The sequence below is a fragment of the Corythoichthys intestinalis genome, chromosome 19, assembly GCF_030265065.1.
Source record: "Corythoichthys intestinalis isolate RoL2023-P3 chromosome 19, ASM3026506v1, whole genome shotgun sequence".
In the NCBI taxonomy this organism is placed as follows: domain Eukaryota; kingdom Metazoa; phylum Chordata; class Actinopteri; order Syngnathiformes; family Syngnathidae; genus Corythoichthys; species Corythoichthys intestinalis.
In genome coordinates, this window is record NC_080413.1 from 9263766 (window position 1) to 9280169 (window position 16404).

At 40.4% G+C, this 16404-nt stretch overlaps 1 protein-coding gene across 2 annotated transcripts in view; it reads left to right on the forward strand.

Annotated features, from left to right (window-relative positions):
- Window positions 1-16404, forward strand: part of wasf1 (WASP family member 1) — a 75207-nt gene that overhangs the window by 56342 nt on the left and 2461 nt on the right. Inside the window, exons 6-9 of one of the 2 annotated variants that reach the window (XM_057822613.1) lie at window positions 3711-3767; window positions 9411-9574; window positions 9637-9816; window positions 12152-12693. In XM_057822613.1, the coding sequence (XP_057678596.1) occupies window positions 3711-3767; window positions 9411-9574; window positions 9637-9816; window positions 12152-12693 (943 nt within the window). The remainder of the gene's footprint in view (window positions 1-3710; window positions 3768-9410; window positions 9575-9636; window positions 9817-12151; window positions 12694-16404) is intronic. The other variant, XM_057822614.1, reaches the window with a different exon arrangement.

Sequence of the window (16404 nt, forward strand, 5' to 3'; positions counted from 1 at the left end):
GGGAAATCTTTTTGTATCCAAATCCGGCTTTAAACTTCTCCACAACAGTATCTCGGACCTGCCTGGTGTGTTCCTTGGTTTTCATAATGCTCTCTGCACTTTAAACAGAACCCTGAGACTATCACAGAGCAGGTGCATTTATACGGAGACTTGATTACAACACATTTGGATTCTATTTATCATCATCGGTCATTTAGGACAACATTGGATCATTCAGAGATCCTCACTGAACTTCTGGAGTGAGTTTGCTGCACTGAAAGTAAAGGGGCCGAATAATATTGCACGCCCCACTTTTTAGTTTTTTATTTGTTAAAAAAGTTTAAATTATCCAATAAATGTTGTTCCACTTCACGATTGTGTCCCACTTGTTGTTGATTCTTGACAAAAAAATTAAATTTCATATGTTTATGTTTGAAGCCTGAAATGTGGCGAAAGGTTGCAAGATTCAAGGGGGCCCGAATACTTTTGCAAGGCACTGTATATATCCATCTTGTGTCTTTATCTTTCCATTCCAACAATAATTTACAAAAAATTTGGCATATTTTATAGATGGTTTGAATTGCGATTAATTGCGATTAATTAATTTTAAGCTGTAATTAACTCGATTAAAAATTTTAATCGTTTGACACCCCTAATCTTAATGTTTACTCTTTGCTAACTACTATTTGTCTGTAAAGCCCTTTGGGATCTTTTTAATGAATCAGGACTAGAAATAAATTTGGTCTTACTTGGTAAACGTCCAATCCATTTTAACTCAGAGTATTTCAAAATCAGACTCGGATGAAGCAGACAAAACGCTTAATTTCCGCTGAAAATAATTAACTCAGAGTTAACTCATAAATTGCTAGTCTTATCATCTAGCTGCATTCACACAACATAGTCGCCCCTTCATTTCCCAACTCCGGTACATGTCTGCTACTTTCAGCAGCGGAGTAATTACAAAAAAACGCCTCTGGCCTTTATGCGATCCAACGGTGTGTGTAAAACAGCAAAGCATTCGTTTTTGTTAACGTCAACAGCTCGGTGGCCCGTGAGCCGTGGGGGTCGTTATTTAGCCATTAGCGTCGCTGCAGTTCTGCTGAGTCCAGACGCTCGTACACCTACACACAAATATACATCTGTGCATAACATCAGTGTGACAAGAAGTACAAACAAATACCGCGTTGAGATGAAGGACAAACTGGTATGAAGTCGGATTCTAGTGCTGCATTTCCAGTCATGTTTGCTGTCTCTATTGAAAGTGATTCTTAATTGAACAGATGTGTGTGCTACGGCGCTAAGCGTTTGACACAGTCCACCGTCTTTCATGCCGATACACACCAGCTGCTGATTGTCTGAACAAAAACGCATATGGATTATATAGGGAACTCCATTACGGAAAATGGTGTTTGGCAGGCTCACAGATGTTCCAATGCAAACTTCATTTCTGTTTTGTTTGCAGTTTTTAGGTCACTTCTAACATTTAGTGATGACTTGTCATTCATTCAATACCATTGACGGTGATAAATGTGGTGGCCATTCGCGGCATTCCAAAAAATACAATTTTCCACATGATAATTGCATCGTAATTAGGGATGGGAATCTAAATCCGATTCGAATTCCGAACCGGTTCCTAGTGTTTCGAGGCCTCGACATCACAATGAAAAAGTCTTAACGATCCCTTTAACGATTCCTAAAGACGCATATTGCGTCATGACGTGTCTTGTTGTCCAGACGCATCAAACTAGCATGGCGCCAAGAACCACTTGCTCCAAAGTTTGGCTACACTTCATCAGGAAAGAGGGTGAAAATGAAAGGTTACGATTAGGGTTGTTCCGATCATGTTTTTTTGCTCCCGATCCGATCCCGATCGTTTTAGTTTGAGTATCTGCCGTCCCAATATTTCCCAATCCGATTGCTTTTTTTTGCTCCCGATTCAATTCCAATCATTCCCGAGAATTTTTCCCTATCATATACTTATATTTTGGCAATGCATTAAGAAAAAAATGAATAAAACTCGGACGAATATATACATTCAACATACAGTACATAATTACTGTATTTGTTTATTATGACAATAAATCCTCAAGATGGCATTTACATTGTTAACTTTCTCTCTGTGAGAGGGATCCACGGATAGAAAGACTTGTGACTTTGTATATTATGACTAAATATTGCCATCTTGTGTATTTGTTGAGCTTTCAGTAAATGATACTGCAGCCATTCAACCATTTAACTGTTCTGCCCAAATGCATGATGGGAAGTGGAACCATGACTCTGCGTAGTGCTACCAGTTGATATATCTTCTCTGCGTTGGGAAATAACATACGGTGTTAAGAAAAAGCTCAATTACGACCTTGCTTCACCACATTGCTTCCCATGATATTTCTAATCGTAGGGAGAGGGATTGTAAGGCTTTATCCAATTAAAGAAAGGCTCCAAAGGCTGCCAAAATTCACTCTACTCATGTTACGCTGCCTTTTAGTTCTATATATTTATAGGTAAAACGGCGCCATTACAGATTGAACGCGTCAATGCGTGAGTGGGTCGTGCAGCGCATGTGTTAATTGCGTTAAATATTTTAACGTGATAAATTTAAAAAAAATTTAATTACCGCCGTTATTGGGTTAAATTTGATAACCCTACCATAAGCCTAGACTAAAGACTCTGGATGAGTGTAACATATTATGTCTGTAACGTTAAATACAATTAGAAAACGATTTGAATAAAACAAAAATATATATATATTTTTAAAAAAAGGCATGGCCGATATTTTTTTCCTGATTCTGATACTTTGAAAATGACGTGATTGGGACATCTCTAATTGCCGGCATTTATTTTTCAATGGGCAAAAAAAAAAACAAAAAAAAGCATCCATATAGAAATCATTAAAAATTGCAGGATATTTAAAAAAAAATTTTTTTTTAATTTAAATTTTTTTTTTCTAAAGGCAAATTTAAAAAGCCGTGAGTAATAAAAAAAATATAGATAATTTTGAATTAATTAAAACTCATTGTAATAAATTGAAAACATAGAAGAAGAATATAGACCTAATGTATTTTACTCTGGGATTTTTTTTTTTTTTTGGACCTCACATACAGTAACTTAACTCTTTGTCTGCCATTGCCAGCAATAGACGTCCAATCCATATTACTGTGAAGGGTTGTCTATTGTCGTCAATAGGTGTTTTCAATATACATTTCCCTCTTTTAATAAATACAACAACACTCCAATAACACTTCCCTAAATGTCTACCAACGCAGCGAGCAGTCGCGAACTCACTGGCGTTTGTTGCATTCATGTGAAACTCCAAAGTAGAGGACAAATAAGCATCTTGCTAACCCTACGCCGGACGCGACATTCCAATGAAAGACCGTCCTACACCAATCTAGATATGATCAGGCGTCTATCGTCATCAATAGCACTGAAACGTCACCGACTCATCTCATTCTAGTGCGATCCGTCTATTTATTTTTACCACTGCTAAGCTCTTTTGTTACCACATGTGTGTGTGCGCGGCATCCCTCCGGCTGTGAGCGTTTCTGTCTAACAGCACTTTTTCCCTCTTGCTTTTGTGACCCTGTTCACCCTCGTCGCCCACACCGTTGTATCCCATCGTCGACGTTGTTGTTGTTGATGAGTGCAGTGTTGTGCTGATTTTTTTTGCTCTGATCCCTCCCCGATGCTTCTCCTCTTGTATTTTTTTTGTTTTTTTGCTTTGTTTCTTATAGTCGCAGGACCCCCGCATGTATGATCAGGTCTATAGGTACTTAGACCTTCCTGGGCAGGTATGTGGAAAAAATAAAGAAGCTTTTATTTGTGTGTTTTGCTGTTTGTTTGTTTGTTTGTTTGTTTGTGTGTGCGCTTAAATGTCAGGCATGCTAACATATGGGAGGCCGGGAGCTTGTTTGATAACAGTTAGGAACACAAGTTTTGTTGTTTTAGGTCTGACAAGCGGTTTTCAACTCATTTTTGCGTGTAGAATTTTTAAAAAGTGAGTTTAGTTTTTCTCTGTTACGTCAAGTTTTTGAACTATAGGATCCGTTTTTCTTAAAAGTGAAAAATACTGTACTTAATATAGGATTAGTTTTTTAAAAAACGCAAATTTAGAGAAACAGGCTTATAATGTTGATTTAATACTATTAAGTCTTTACAGAAGATATGGCTAAAATTTTCGGGCTATAAGCCGCTACTTTTTCCCCTCATTTTGAATCTTGCGGCTTATAGTCCAGTGCGGTTTATTTGTTGATTTATTTGGGTTAAAAGGTAACACTTTATATAACAGCACTGTCATAAAACCGCCATAAGAATGTCATTGTAAAGACATGATACTATCATGGACATTAATAAATGCTTATGACAGATGTCATTAATAGAGGCGTCCGAAATTTCCGATTCATAGATTATTCGCGATTCGGCCGTGGAAGATTCGAGAACGATTCATAAACATCCAAATTCCGATTATTGAATTATACCAGGTAAAGCGGAAATAAAACACAGGCAGCGCGGTCTTTGGGACGCCGCAGTCTTCGGGACGCAATGAGGAACGGACCGAGAGTAAATATCTTGTTTAACTCATGCCGCTAGATGAAAAACAAAAACAAAAAACAATCATACCTTGGTGCGGCCGACAGCCGCTACAAACAGCGACCGGTTGCTAGTTGCTACAAACGTACGGCAACATATGGCAATGGTAGATATCACATATTGTAGAACTAGATGTGAAATGACAGACAACGACAGCGTTGGAACATATACAAAGAACTAGATGCGAAATGACAGACTTGCCGCCATCTTAAAGCAGTTGACTTTTCTAGAGAGCTCTGTTGTAGTGAACCCAATTAACTTTTTATCTATAATATTTCTAAATCGGCAAAGTCTTGACTTGAATCTATCTTTAAATGATGAAACAGTTTTTAAAACTTTGACATGTCGAAAGTAGACAGATGGGAAATTATGGAATAACGGGAACAATTTTAACAACTTTAACGGTTGATTCACAACATTAAATTAATTGAATGTAGTTTAAAGCTTTTGATACAGAATGGGGACTTGAGTATTTTATTTACTGTTTTTAACTGTTAACTTGATACTAAAATAGTTTGGTTTAGCCTGAGAGGATTTTTGAACAATTTTGGAACTAATGTACAACACATTAAAAGTGTGGTGGAGTGCATCAATAATCGATTTATAATCGAATCGGAGCCACTAAATCGTAATCGTTAGGTGCTCAAAGATTCCCAGCCCTAGTCATTAAGCGTCATCCGGAAAATTACGTCACCAACTCCATTTATGTCCAGCTCGGATCTTTTACATCCATTCAAAAGTATGATAATTTACCACTTGAGACAAAATGACATCTGTCATAAGCATTCATTAATGGTCATGGCAGTGTCATGTCATAATTATGATTGTCCTATGACAGTCTTATGGCGCTACTGTTAAATGTGTTACCAAAATACCATAACTAGAAATTCATGAAACAACTGGAACAGTAACTGAAGAAATTATTAGAATAGAAAAAGAATTTTGATTGTTATTTATATATGTAGCACTGCAATGCATGCTAGGAGGCATGTTGGATGACAACAGTGTTGACAGCAGAGGTTGACTCACTCCCCCAAGGGAGCAGGGATGGCCAAATGAAGCAATGAATCTTTGCAGCCAATTGGTTCCAAGCTTCATGGTGGTTCATTTGGTTGTATGACAGTTGTATGATGCCACTGTCAAATAAAGTTTTAACAGTTAATACCTTTGGTGTAAATATCCCATAATGCAGTGAGGACAGCTGCGGCTTATAGTCCAGTGCGGCTTATCTATGAACAAATGATGTTTTCGAGTCAAATTTGGTGGGTGGTGGCTTATAGTCAGGTGTGCCATATAGTCCGAAAATGACTGTAGTTACAGTATGTGCAAGTACTAGTAACAACATAGTAAGTTAGTGGGCTGAAGAGATTTAAAACTTGAAATGATAGTGAAAAACTGAGATCAGTTTTGGATTTAACATCCAAAATTAACTAAAAAACTGCTGTCAGACCTAAGATAACGTTTTTTTTTTTCATAACTGACTTAGGATGTACTTTATTTGCAGAATTAGTAGATAATAAAGTGCTTCCTTTAGATACAAGTGAGTCCACTTTATTCATTTATTCGCTTTGACTGAATGAGAATCATTTTTATTAGCCAAATATGTTGGAAACACTCAGGGAATTAATTTTTCAATATCAAACCAACTGGGAACTGGAAAAAAAAAAATACAGGGAGAAATAGAGGCGGAAGCGCCCCAATTCCTTAGATTGGTAAAGGGCAAACAATAGGGTGGAAGTGGGAAAAAACAACTTCCAACGATGATGCAATGGCATAATGGCTACGTTTACATGGACAACTTTTCTTTTAATCCGATAAAAATTCAGATTAAAAATTATAATCGGATGACGTTTTCATGGACACTAAAAATATTGATCCAATTAAGATTTGCTTGTTCAATTATCACACTTTAGGTCAGAACTAATTATTTTGACATATGCATATACAGTGGGGCAAATAAGTATTTAGTCAACCACTAATTGCACAAGTTCTCCCACTTGAAAATATTAGCGAGGCCTGTAATTGTCAACATGGGTTAACCTCAACCACGAGAGAAAGAATGGATACAATACTTTGTTATGTACCCTTTGTTGGCAATAATGGAGGCCAAACGTTTTATGTAACTGTTCACAAGCTTTTCACACACTGTTGCTGGCATTTTGGCCCATTCCTCCATGCAGATCTTCTCTAGAGCAGTGATGTTTTGGGGCTGTCATCGGACAACTCGGACTTCCACAGATTTTCGATGGGCTTGAGATCTGGGGACTGGCTAGGCCACTCCAGGACCTTGAAATGCTTCTTACGAAGCCACTCCTTTGTTACCCTGGCTGTGTGTTTGGGATCATTGTCATGCTGAAAGACCCAGCCACGTCTCATCTTCAATCCCCTTGCTGATGGAAGGAGATTTTTACTCAAAATCTTTCGATACATGCTCTCATTCATTCTTTCCTTTACACAGATCAGTCGTCCTGGTCCCTTTGTAGGAAAACAGCCCCAAAGCATGATGTTATGATGGTATGGTGTTCTTCGGATGCAATTCAGTATTCTTTCTCCTACAAACACGGGAACCTGTGTTTCTACCAAAAAGTTTTAGTTTGGTTTCATCTGACCGTAACACATTCTCCCAGTCCTCTTCTGGATCATCCAAATGCTCTCTAGCGAACCGCAGACGGGCCTGGACGTGTACTGGCTTCAGCAAGGGGACAAGTCTGGCAGTGCAGGATTTGAGTCACTGGCGGCGCATTGTGTTACTGACAGTAGCCTTTGTTACTGTGGTCCCAGCTCTCTGTTGGTTGTTCACTCGCTCCCCCTGTGTGGTTCTAGGATTTTTGCTCACCGTTCTTGTTATCATTTTGACGCCACGGGGTGAGATCTTGCATGGAGCCCCAGATCGAGGGAGATTATCAGTGGTCTTGTATGTCTTCCATTTTCTCATAATTGTTCCCACAGTTGATTTCTTTACACCAAGCGTTTTACATATTGGAGATTCAGTCTTCCCAGCCTGGTGCAGGTCTACAATTTTGTCTCTGGTGTCCTTCGACAGATCTTTGGTCTTGGCCATAGTGGAGTTTGGAGTGTGATTGACTGAGTTTGTGGACAGGTGTCATTTATACCGATAATGAGTTAAAACAGGTGCCATTAATACAGGTAACGAGTGGAGCCTCGTTAGACCTCGTTAGAAGAAGTTAGACCTCTTTGACAGCCAGAAAGCTTGCTGTTTTTAGGTGACCAAATACTTATTTTCCACTCTAATTTGGAAACAAATTCTTTAAAAACCAAACAATGTGATTTTCTGGTTTTTCTTTCCACATTCTGTCTCTCATGGTTGAGGTTTACCCATGTTGACAATTACAGGCCTCTCTAATCTTTTCAAGTAAGAGAACTTGCATAATTGGTGGTTGACAAAATACTTATTTGCCCCACTGGAGACCAAATATACTATAAATTGTGGTAGAAGAAGAATCCGTAGCGACATCCGTGTCAACAACATTTCGCCCCGTCCATATGTATTTGATCAGTTTTGTTTGTTGTTTTATTTTATTGATTCGCGTTATTTTGCATTTTTCCCCTATTTTTCTACTGTCAAGTCTTTCAAATATTTGAAGACCTTTTAAAATCTCCAGAAATGTGTTCGACTCTGATTCTGTTACAGACCAGTTCAGTCTTTAGCTCGCTGTGCTTCGACTAACTTCCAGCAATAACAAAAGCCTGTACCGTAATTTCCGGACTAGAAGCTGCTACTTTTTTCCCCCTCATTTTGAATCCTGCGGCTTATAGTCCAGTGCGGCATTTATGTCACTAACTTCATTTATGTCCAGGTCGGATCTTTTACATTCATTCAAAAGTAAGATAATTTGCCAGAATGACACAAAATAACATCTGTCATAAGCATTCATCACTGCTCATAGCAGTGTCATGTCAATTATGATGGTCTTATGACAGTTTTATGGCACCACTGTCAAATAAAGTGTTACCAAAATACCATAGCTAGCAATTAATAAAACAACTGGAACAATAACTGAAGAAATAATTAGCACAAAACATTAATTTTCATTGTTTTTTTACATCTCTAGCGCTGCAATGCATGCTAAGAGGCATGTTATATGACAGTGTTGACAGCAGGTGGCAGCAGAGGTTGACTGTGTCCCCCAAGGGAGCAGTGATGGCCAAATGAAGCTTGTTGAAGAAATGAAGCTTTGCAGCCAATTGGTTAAAAGCTTCATGGTGGTTCATTTGATCTTATGATGCCACTGTTAAATAAAGTTTTACTGGTTAATCATTTGGTGTAAATATCCCACAATACATAGGACAGCTGCGGCTTATAGTCTAGTGCGGCTCATCTATGAAAAAATTCCATTTTCGTGTCAAATCTGGTGGGTGGCAGCTTATGGTCAGGTGCGACTTATACTGGTAGTCCGAAAATTACGGTATACAGTACTGACATCACAGGCATGCGCAGTAAAGACAGCTTGTTCCGAAATTTTGAAATAAGATCAGATTATCAATCGACATAAACGGCATCTCGTACGAAAAAAATATCTTGATCGGAATGTGTACACGACCGTTTTCAGTCCTATCAGACTTTTGTTCCAAATAAATGCGTACATGTTAACGTAGCCAAAGTGGAAATTAGGAAAAACATCTCAGCATAAAAACAACAGAGTAAAACTCATAAGAGAAAAGATGAGTTTTGAGTATTAACCCTGTCGAATTTTTGCAAACTAACTAACGCGAATGTAGAGTAAACCTCACATGAGCATGTTGTAGCAGGAAAAACAGTTTGGTTGCACTCCTAAGACAACAGACACTAACCGGTTGACTGTTTCCTGTCATGTCATCCAAAGCTGAAGGGCATCGACCGCCCGGCGGAGCCCGACAAGGTGCCACGGGCACCCCACGACCGCAAAAAAGAGTGGCAGAAGCTAGCACTGGGTGCCGAGTTGGCGCAGGATACGGTCGACAACAAACACCGAGAGGCCAACGGCTCCGTTGGCTACCCTGACAACAGGTGAGTCAATGAAATTTTCAAAAAATGAATTCAATTTGACAAACCTGCGTGGGTGTGGCCAGGGCTCAGCTGTACATGGAACACTTGGACGGGCCATTCTCGCTGGCGGCACTGCCGTACACGCAGATGAACGAGTTGCTGAGCCGCGGCGGTGATAGAATGTACTCGCGGCCCAACGAAGCGCCACCACCTCCGCCCGCCGCGCACCCGCTGGGGGAGATCAAGCCGCCTTCAGTCATCAGGTGGGAGCAGAGGCGAAGTTTGACTTTCAGGGCAGGGGGGCACAACATGTTGATGACTCTGAAACGCAGTGTCACCAATAAAATTAACTTACAAGAATATTTATAATAAGTTGACAATGAGCGTTTTTTTGTTTCCCATCATTCTTGAGGGGAATTCTAAATCAGGCTGCTTAGGCAATACTTTTCGCCAATATCCTCATCCATTGAATATTGTACGCCCGCCGGTGTCGTGCCAATGTAGTTACCCAAGTCAAAAATTGTATTCCCTGGGTGGAGCCATATGGAGGTAGATTTGTGTCTTTATTATTCAATTAAAAAAAAGCTGCTTCAATTAAAAAAAAAAAAAAAAGTTGCCTTAATAAAAATATTTACCGTAATTTCCCGAATATAAGGCGCACCCGTGTATAATGCGCACCCCAAATTTACTTGTAAAATCTAGGGAAAATTATTGTACCCGTTTATAACGCGCACCCTAATTTTAGCACCAATAAATAGAAGAATACAAGAAAACAGAGCTCATGTACAGATACAGAAATGTCATTTTATTGAATGGTGAAACACAGCACAAGCATAGCATATTGGTAGTTCAAAACATTACCATAAACTAACAATATTTACGGTAATAATATGATTTGACAACTTCTCCAACTTACCAGAATCTAGGAGAAAACAAAACAGATGTGACTTTTCTTTTAAAGGCTGCTGTATAACTTGCTCATTTCATCATGATGAATAAATGTTTCTTAATGGATTGATATGGTAAAATGAAAGTGAGAACGTAAGTCGGAAATCCGAGAGCGCTCATCGCTGTCGACACGACAGTAACAATAGGAACTATTGTTATTTGGGTTTGAGTTTCTCGAGGGACAGATATAGTTGACGGACACAAACAGGAAATCTCTTGTTAAGTTTGTTATGGTGCGAGTTGCGGCGCTGCAATAAACGTTGACTCAAATGAGTTCAAGAAACGAAATTCTGTGCTTTATGAAGAGTGAAAAAAGCAGAATTTAACACAGACGAAATCATTTGGCCAATCAGAGTGAAGTATTACCGAAACAAAATGATTTTGGGGGGAAAAAAGTGTGCGTTATATTCGGGAAATTACGGTAATTTCAACCGCTCAAAAAAGTCGCTTCAATCAAAAAAAAAAAAAAGTGTCTGAATGTAAAAATCAATTTGAAACTAAAAAAAAAATGCATGTGAAAGCCATTTTTCTTTCGTTAATTTTTTTTTGTTTGTTTGATTGAAGTAATGTTGATTTGTGTTTTGGCCACATTTTGGATGACATGCTGATGTTGCTAAAGTCGTACTCTGGAAGCCCGGCAGTGTAACCATGTGACGTCACCGCCCTGCGACGTCAACAACAATGGCGACCTACTAGTTTACTAATTTTACAAATTGTATAAAATCGAAAACACCAAGAGGGGTTTCAAATTTTTTTTAACTCATAATAACTTTTATCTTTTAAGAACTACAAGTCCCTTTAAGTATCCTTTTTTTTAAGTTAGTTTACTTAAAGCACAACCTTTTCACTCATTAAAACAAAAATCAGAGCTTTTAAAAAGCGCCTTTAAATTTTTGATTCTCATAGAGTACTAAGTGGTATTTTTTAACTCATTCACTGCCATTGATGACCATATACAGTGGGGAGAACAAGTATTTGATACACTGCCAATGGGAAAATCCATTGACAGTGTATCAAATACTTGTTCTCCCCACTGTATGTAAAAAAAAATGTAACCGAGATGCATGTTTTTTTAAAAACTCATTCACGGCCATTGACGACGGCAGTAGCAACTAATAGTTAATTAAAAAGAGTAGATTTCTAAAGAAAAGAAGGAGCGGTTGTCGCCATAAAAATGATAAATTCAATGTAATATAATTCTCATGAATCTTTTTTTTTCCCCCAACTATATTTGATTCTCAATGTGGCTATTCTACACAGATTTCAAGATGTCACCCATCTAATCTCGCTGCAGCAGAATTTAAAGCGTTCATTTGAAGGGCTACTCACTTGCCAATCCCGAGTGGCAGCATTGATTCTGTGCCGGATGGACAGCTGGGGGAGATTTGTAGATCAAAGATGGAGGAAAAAGGATCAATAAAGTGTTGTTGAGCCCCTTTTTTTCCCTGCTTCAGCCACATGCTGTAAAGGAGGCTCTTTTTATCCTTCTGCTGTGAATTTAAAAGAGTTTGTCGTTAGAAGACGTCCAATCCATTTAAACTGGGAGGGTTGGTAGCCCTCCCGGTTCAAATAGCAGCCAATCAGTTAAGTTTGCAGCTGACAAACCGGAAGGATCCCTCATTGACTGTCCTCATTTCTACTTTCTTGCAGTTCCAGTTCGGGTTTTTCCGACAGCAGACCTCAGTCTCCGGCACGGACAGCGGGCGTAAACTCCAACGCCCATCCTCCGGCGCCTCCCCCTCTCCCCCCGCCGCCCCCGCCTCTCCCTTCCTCCGGGTTACGCGGCACACCTCCGCCACCCATCCCCCCGCTACCGATTCACCAGCAACCCCCGGCCATCCCTCCTCCCCCGGCACCTCTCCAGATCGCCCCAGGGGTGCTCCACCCTGCTCCCCCGCCGGTGGCACCCCCGCTCCACTCTTCCTCCCCAGCCCGGGGCTACTCGGCCCTGCCGGACGGCACCGCCCTGCCTCCTCCGCCGGTGCCGCCTCCGCTCCCCTTGCCCGGAATGCGGAGCTCTTCGCCCTGTCCATCGGGACCGCCGCCGGTTCCGGCCTTCCCTTCCGCGGGGGCAATGGCCACCCCGCCGCCACACTCCAACATGCACGACTTGGGAAGCAAGCGGCACCATCCAGCCAATCTGCCGCCCATCAGCGACGCCCGCAGTGTCCTGTTGGAGGCCATCCGGAAGGGTACGTCCTACTTATACAGTATATTCTATACTAAGAGAGCACCGAAATTCAAAAATACACATTTCCTCCGATGCCCATATTTTAATATGGAACATTTACATAGAAAAATCCCCATAGTTCTTGATGAACACTGTCAGCACTACAACTAGCATAACATCTTTGTTGTAGCACATAAATCTGTCAAACCACCCATCAACCTGTTCTTCTGTTATTCCGTAAAGAATTTGTGTGATCCTTCTGCGGCGATAAAATCAACACAGTCCCTAACGCTTGGCTAACAGTGCTAGCATAGCAGCTTGGTCATCAAAAACTGTGGATGTTTTATGTTTAAATCTGTCAAACCACTTATCACTTAACCTGTTCTTCTGTAATTCCGTAAAGCATTGGTTGGAGCCTTCTGTGGCGATAAAATCAAAACAGTCCCTAACACTTGGCTAACAGTGCTAGCATAGCAGCTTAGTTGTCGCAAACTGTGGATGTTATTTCTATTTAAATCTGTCAAAGCACTCATCAGTAGCCTTAACTTTTTCTTCTGTAATCCACCAAACAACGGACGAAGCAATCTTTGGTGATAAAATCTCGACAGCGCCTAATGAACTCGACTAAAAGTATGTTAGCATAGCAGCTTAGTCGTCGCAAACTGTGGATGTGTTTTCTGTTTAAATCTGTCAAACCACTTATCACTTAAACTGTTCTTCTGTAATTCCGTAAAGCATTGGTGGGAGCCTTCTGTGGCGATAAAATCAAACACAGCCCCCTAACACTTGGCTAACAGTGCTAGCATAGCAGCTTAGTCGTCGCAAACTGTTGATGGATTTTCTGTTTAAATCTGTCAAAGCACTCATCAGTAGCCTTAACTTTTTCTTCTGTAATCCAGCAATCTTTGGCAATAGAATCTCCAGAGTGCCTAATGAACTTTGCTAACAGTATGTTAGCATAGCAGCTTAGTCGTTGCAAACTATGGATGTCTTTTCTGATTTAAGCTGTCAAAGCACTATTCAGTTCCCTGGTTCTTCTGTAATGGCAGCAAGCATCGGATGGAGACTTTTTTTGATAACATTTCTAAAGTGCCTAAAGCACTCAGTGCTAGCATACCCATTTTCTCGTAACAATTTGTGGACGTCTGTTCTGTTTAAATCTGTCAAAACACTCATTGCTAGCCTTAACTTGTTTTTCTGTAATGGCGCCAAGCATTCAATGGAGCCTTCTTTAATGGTAACATCACAAAAGTGACTAACAAGCTACAGTGTATCACACAAGTGAGTACACCCTTCGCATTTCTGTAGATATTTATGTATATCTTTTCACAAAATGACACTTTGACACAACGAAAAGTAGTCTGTGTGCTGCTTATATAATTTATTTTCCCCTCAAAATAACTCAAAATATGGCCATTGATATCTAAACCCCTGGCAACAAAAGTGAGTACACCCCTTAGAAACTACATCCCTAAATGTCCAAATTGAGTACTGCTTGTCATTTGTCCTCCAAAATGTCATGTGACTTGTTAGAGTTACTAGGTCCAGGTGTGCATAGGAAGCAGGTGTGTTCAAATTTGTAGTGCAGCTCTCACACTCTCTCATACAGTTCCAACATGGCACCACATGGCAAAGAACTCTGAGGATCTTAAAAGACGTATTGTTGCGCTAAATGAAGATGGCCAAGGCTACAAGAAGATTGCCAACATCCTGAAACTGAGCTGCAGCACAGTGGCTAAGATCATCCAGCGTTTTAAAAGAGCAGGGTCCACTCAGAACAGGCCTTGGGTTGGTCGTCCAAAGAAGGTTAGCGCAAGTGCTGAGCGTCACATCCCAATGCTTTTTCTGAAAGATCGTCGCAGGAGTGCTGTCAGCATTGCTGCAGAGATTGAAGAGGTGGGGGGTCACCCTGTTAGTGCTCAGACCATACGCCGCACTCTACATCAAATTGGTGTGCATGGCTGTCACCCCAGGAGGAAGCCACTTCTGAAGACGGTACACAAGAAAGGCCGCAAACAGTTTGCAGAAGACATATCAACAAAGCACATGGATTGAGACGAAGATTAATTTGTTTGGTTCCGATGGTCTCAAGCATGTGTGGCGGCGACCAGGTGAGGAGTACAACGATAAGTGTGTCATGCCTACAGTCAAGCATGGTGGTGGGAATGTCATGGTCTGGGGCTGCATGAGTGCTGCAGGTGTTGGAGAACTACATTCCATTGAGAGAAACATGAACTCCAACATGTACTGTGAAATACTGCAGCAGAGCATGATCCCCTCCCTCCAGAAACTGGGTCGCAGGGCAGTGTTCCAGCATGACAATGACCCCAAACACACCTCCAAGAAGACCAGTGTTTTACTGAAGAGGCTGAGGGTAAAGGTGATGGACTGGCCAAGCATGTCTCCAGACTTGAACCTAATAGAATATCTTTGGGGGATCCTCAAGCGGAAGGTGGAGGTGCGCAAAGTCTCAAAAATCCAGCAGCTCCGCAACATTGTCATGGAGGAGTGGAAGAGCATTCCAGTGGCAACCTGTGAAGCTCTGGTCAACCGCATGCCCAGGAGAGTAAAGGCAGTTCTGGATAATGGTGGTGGTCACACAAAATATTGACAGTTGACATGTTGTATGTTAGTATTGACAACTTTCACTAAGGGGTGTACTCACTTTTGTTGCCAGGGGTTTAGATATTAATGGCTATATTTTGAGTTCTTTTGAGGGGAAAATAAATTAACTCTATTATATAAGCTGCACACAGACTTTTCATTGTGTCAAAGTGTCATTTTGTCAGTGTTGTCCCATGAAAATATATACTTAAATATCTGCAGAAATGCGAGGGCTGTACTCACTTCTGTGATACACTGTAGGTGCCAGCATAGCAGCAGCATCCGGAGATCTGTCACAACTACCAATAGTTAACTATAACCATTAGAGGTGTGCGAAATTTCCGATTTTTAGATTATTTGCGATTCGGCCGTGGAAGATTCAAGAACGATTCACAAACATCCAAATTCCGATTATTGAAATATGTCAATTAAAGCGGAAGTAAAACACACTCAGCGCGCCGCACGGTCTTTGGGACGCAATGAGGAACGGAGCGAGAGTAGCTAAACATCATGCTTGTCATTACCCGGCCCCTCGGGTAATGCCAATGCTCAACTAACTCAACTCATGCCGCGAGATTAAAAAAAACAACAACAACATACCTGACTGCTGCCGACAGCTGCTACAAAGTACGTCCACATAATGGTACGGTAGGTATCATATTTATATAGGAATAGATGCAAAATAGACTCGGTGGCATTAGCAGCATATGTACCAAAAGCTAGATGCGGGTGTTGGTAAACGGCCGCCATCTTAAAGCAGTAGACTTCCCTGCAAGGCTGTTGTAGCGAACCCTCCAAGCGAACCTAATTAACTTTTTATCTAAAATACTCCTAAATCGGTAAAATATTGACTTGAATCAATCTTTAAAATAGTTTTAAAACTTTCACATGTCGAAAGTAGACAAAAGGGAAATTATAACGGGAGCAATTTTAACAACTTTAATGGTTGATTCACGACATTAAATTAATTGAATGTTTATTTATTTATCTAAGCCTGCGAGGCTTTTTTTTTTTTTTTTTAGTTTTTGTACCTAATGTACAAAACATTAAAAGCAGCTAGTAGCGGGGGGGGGGGGGGGGGGGGGGGTGTAATCAATAATCGATTTATAATCTATTTTAATGCATACAT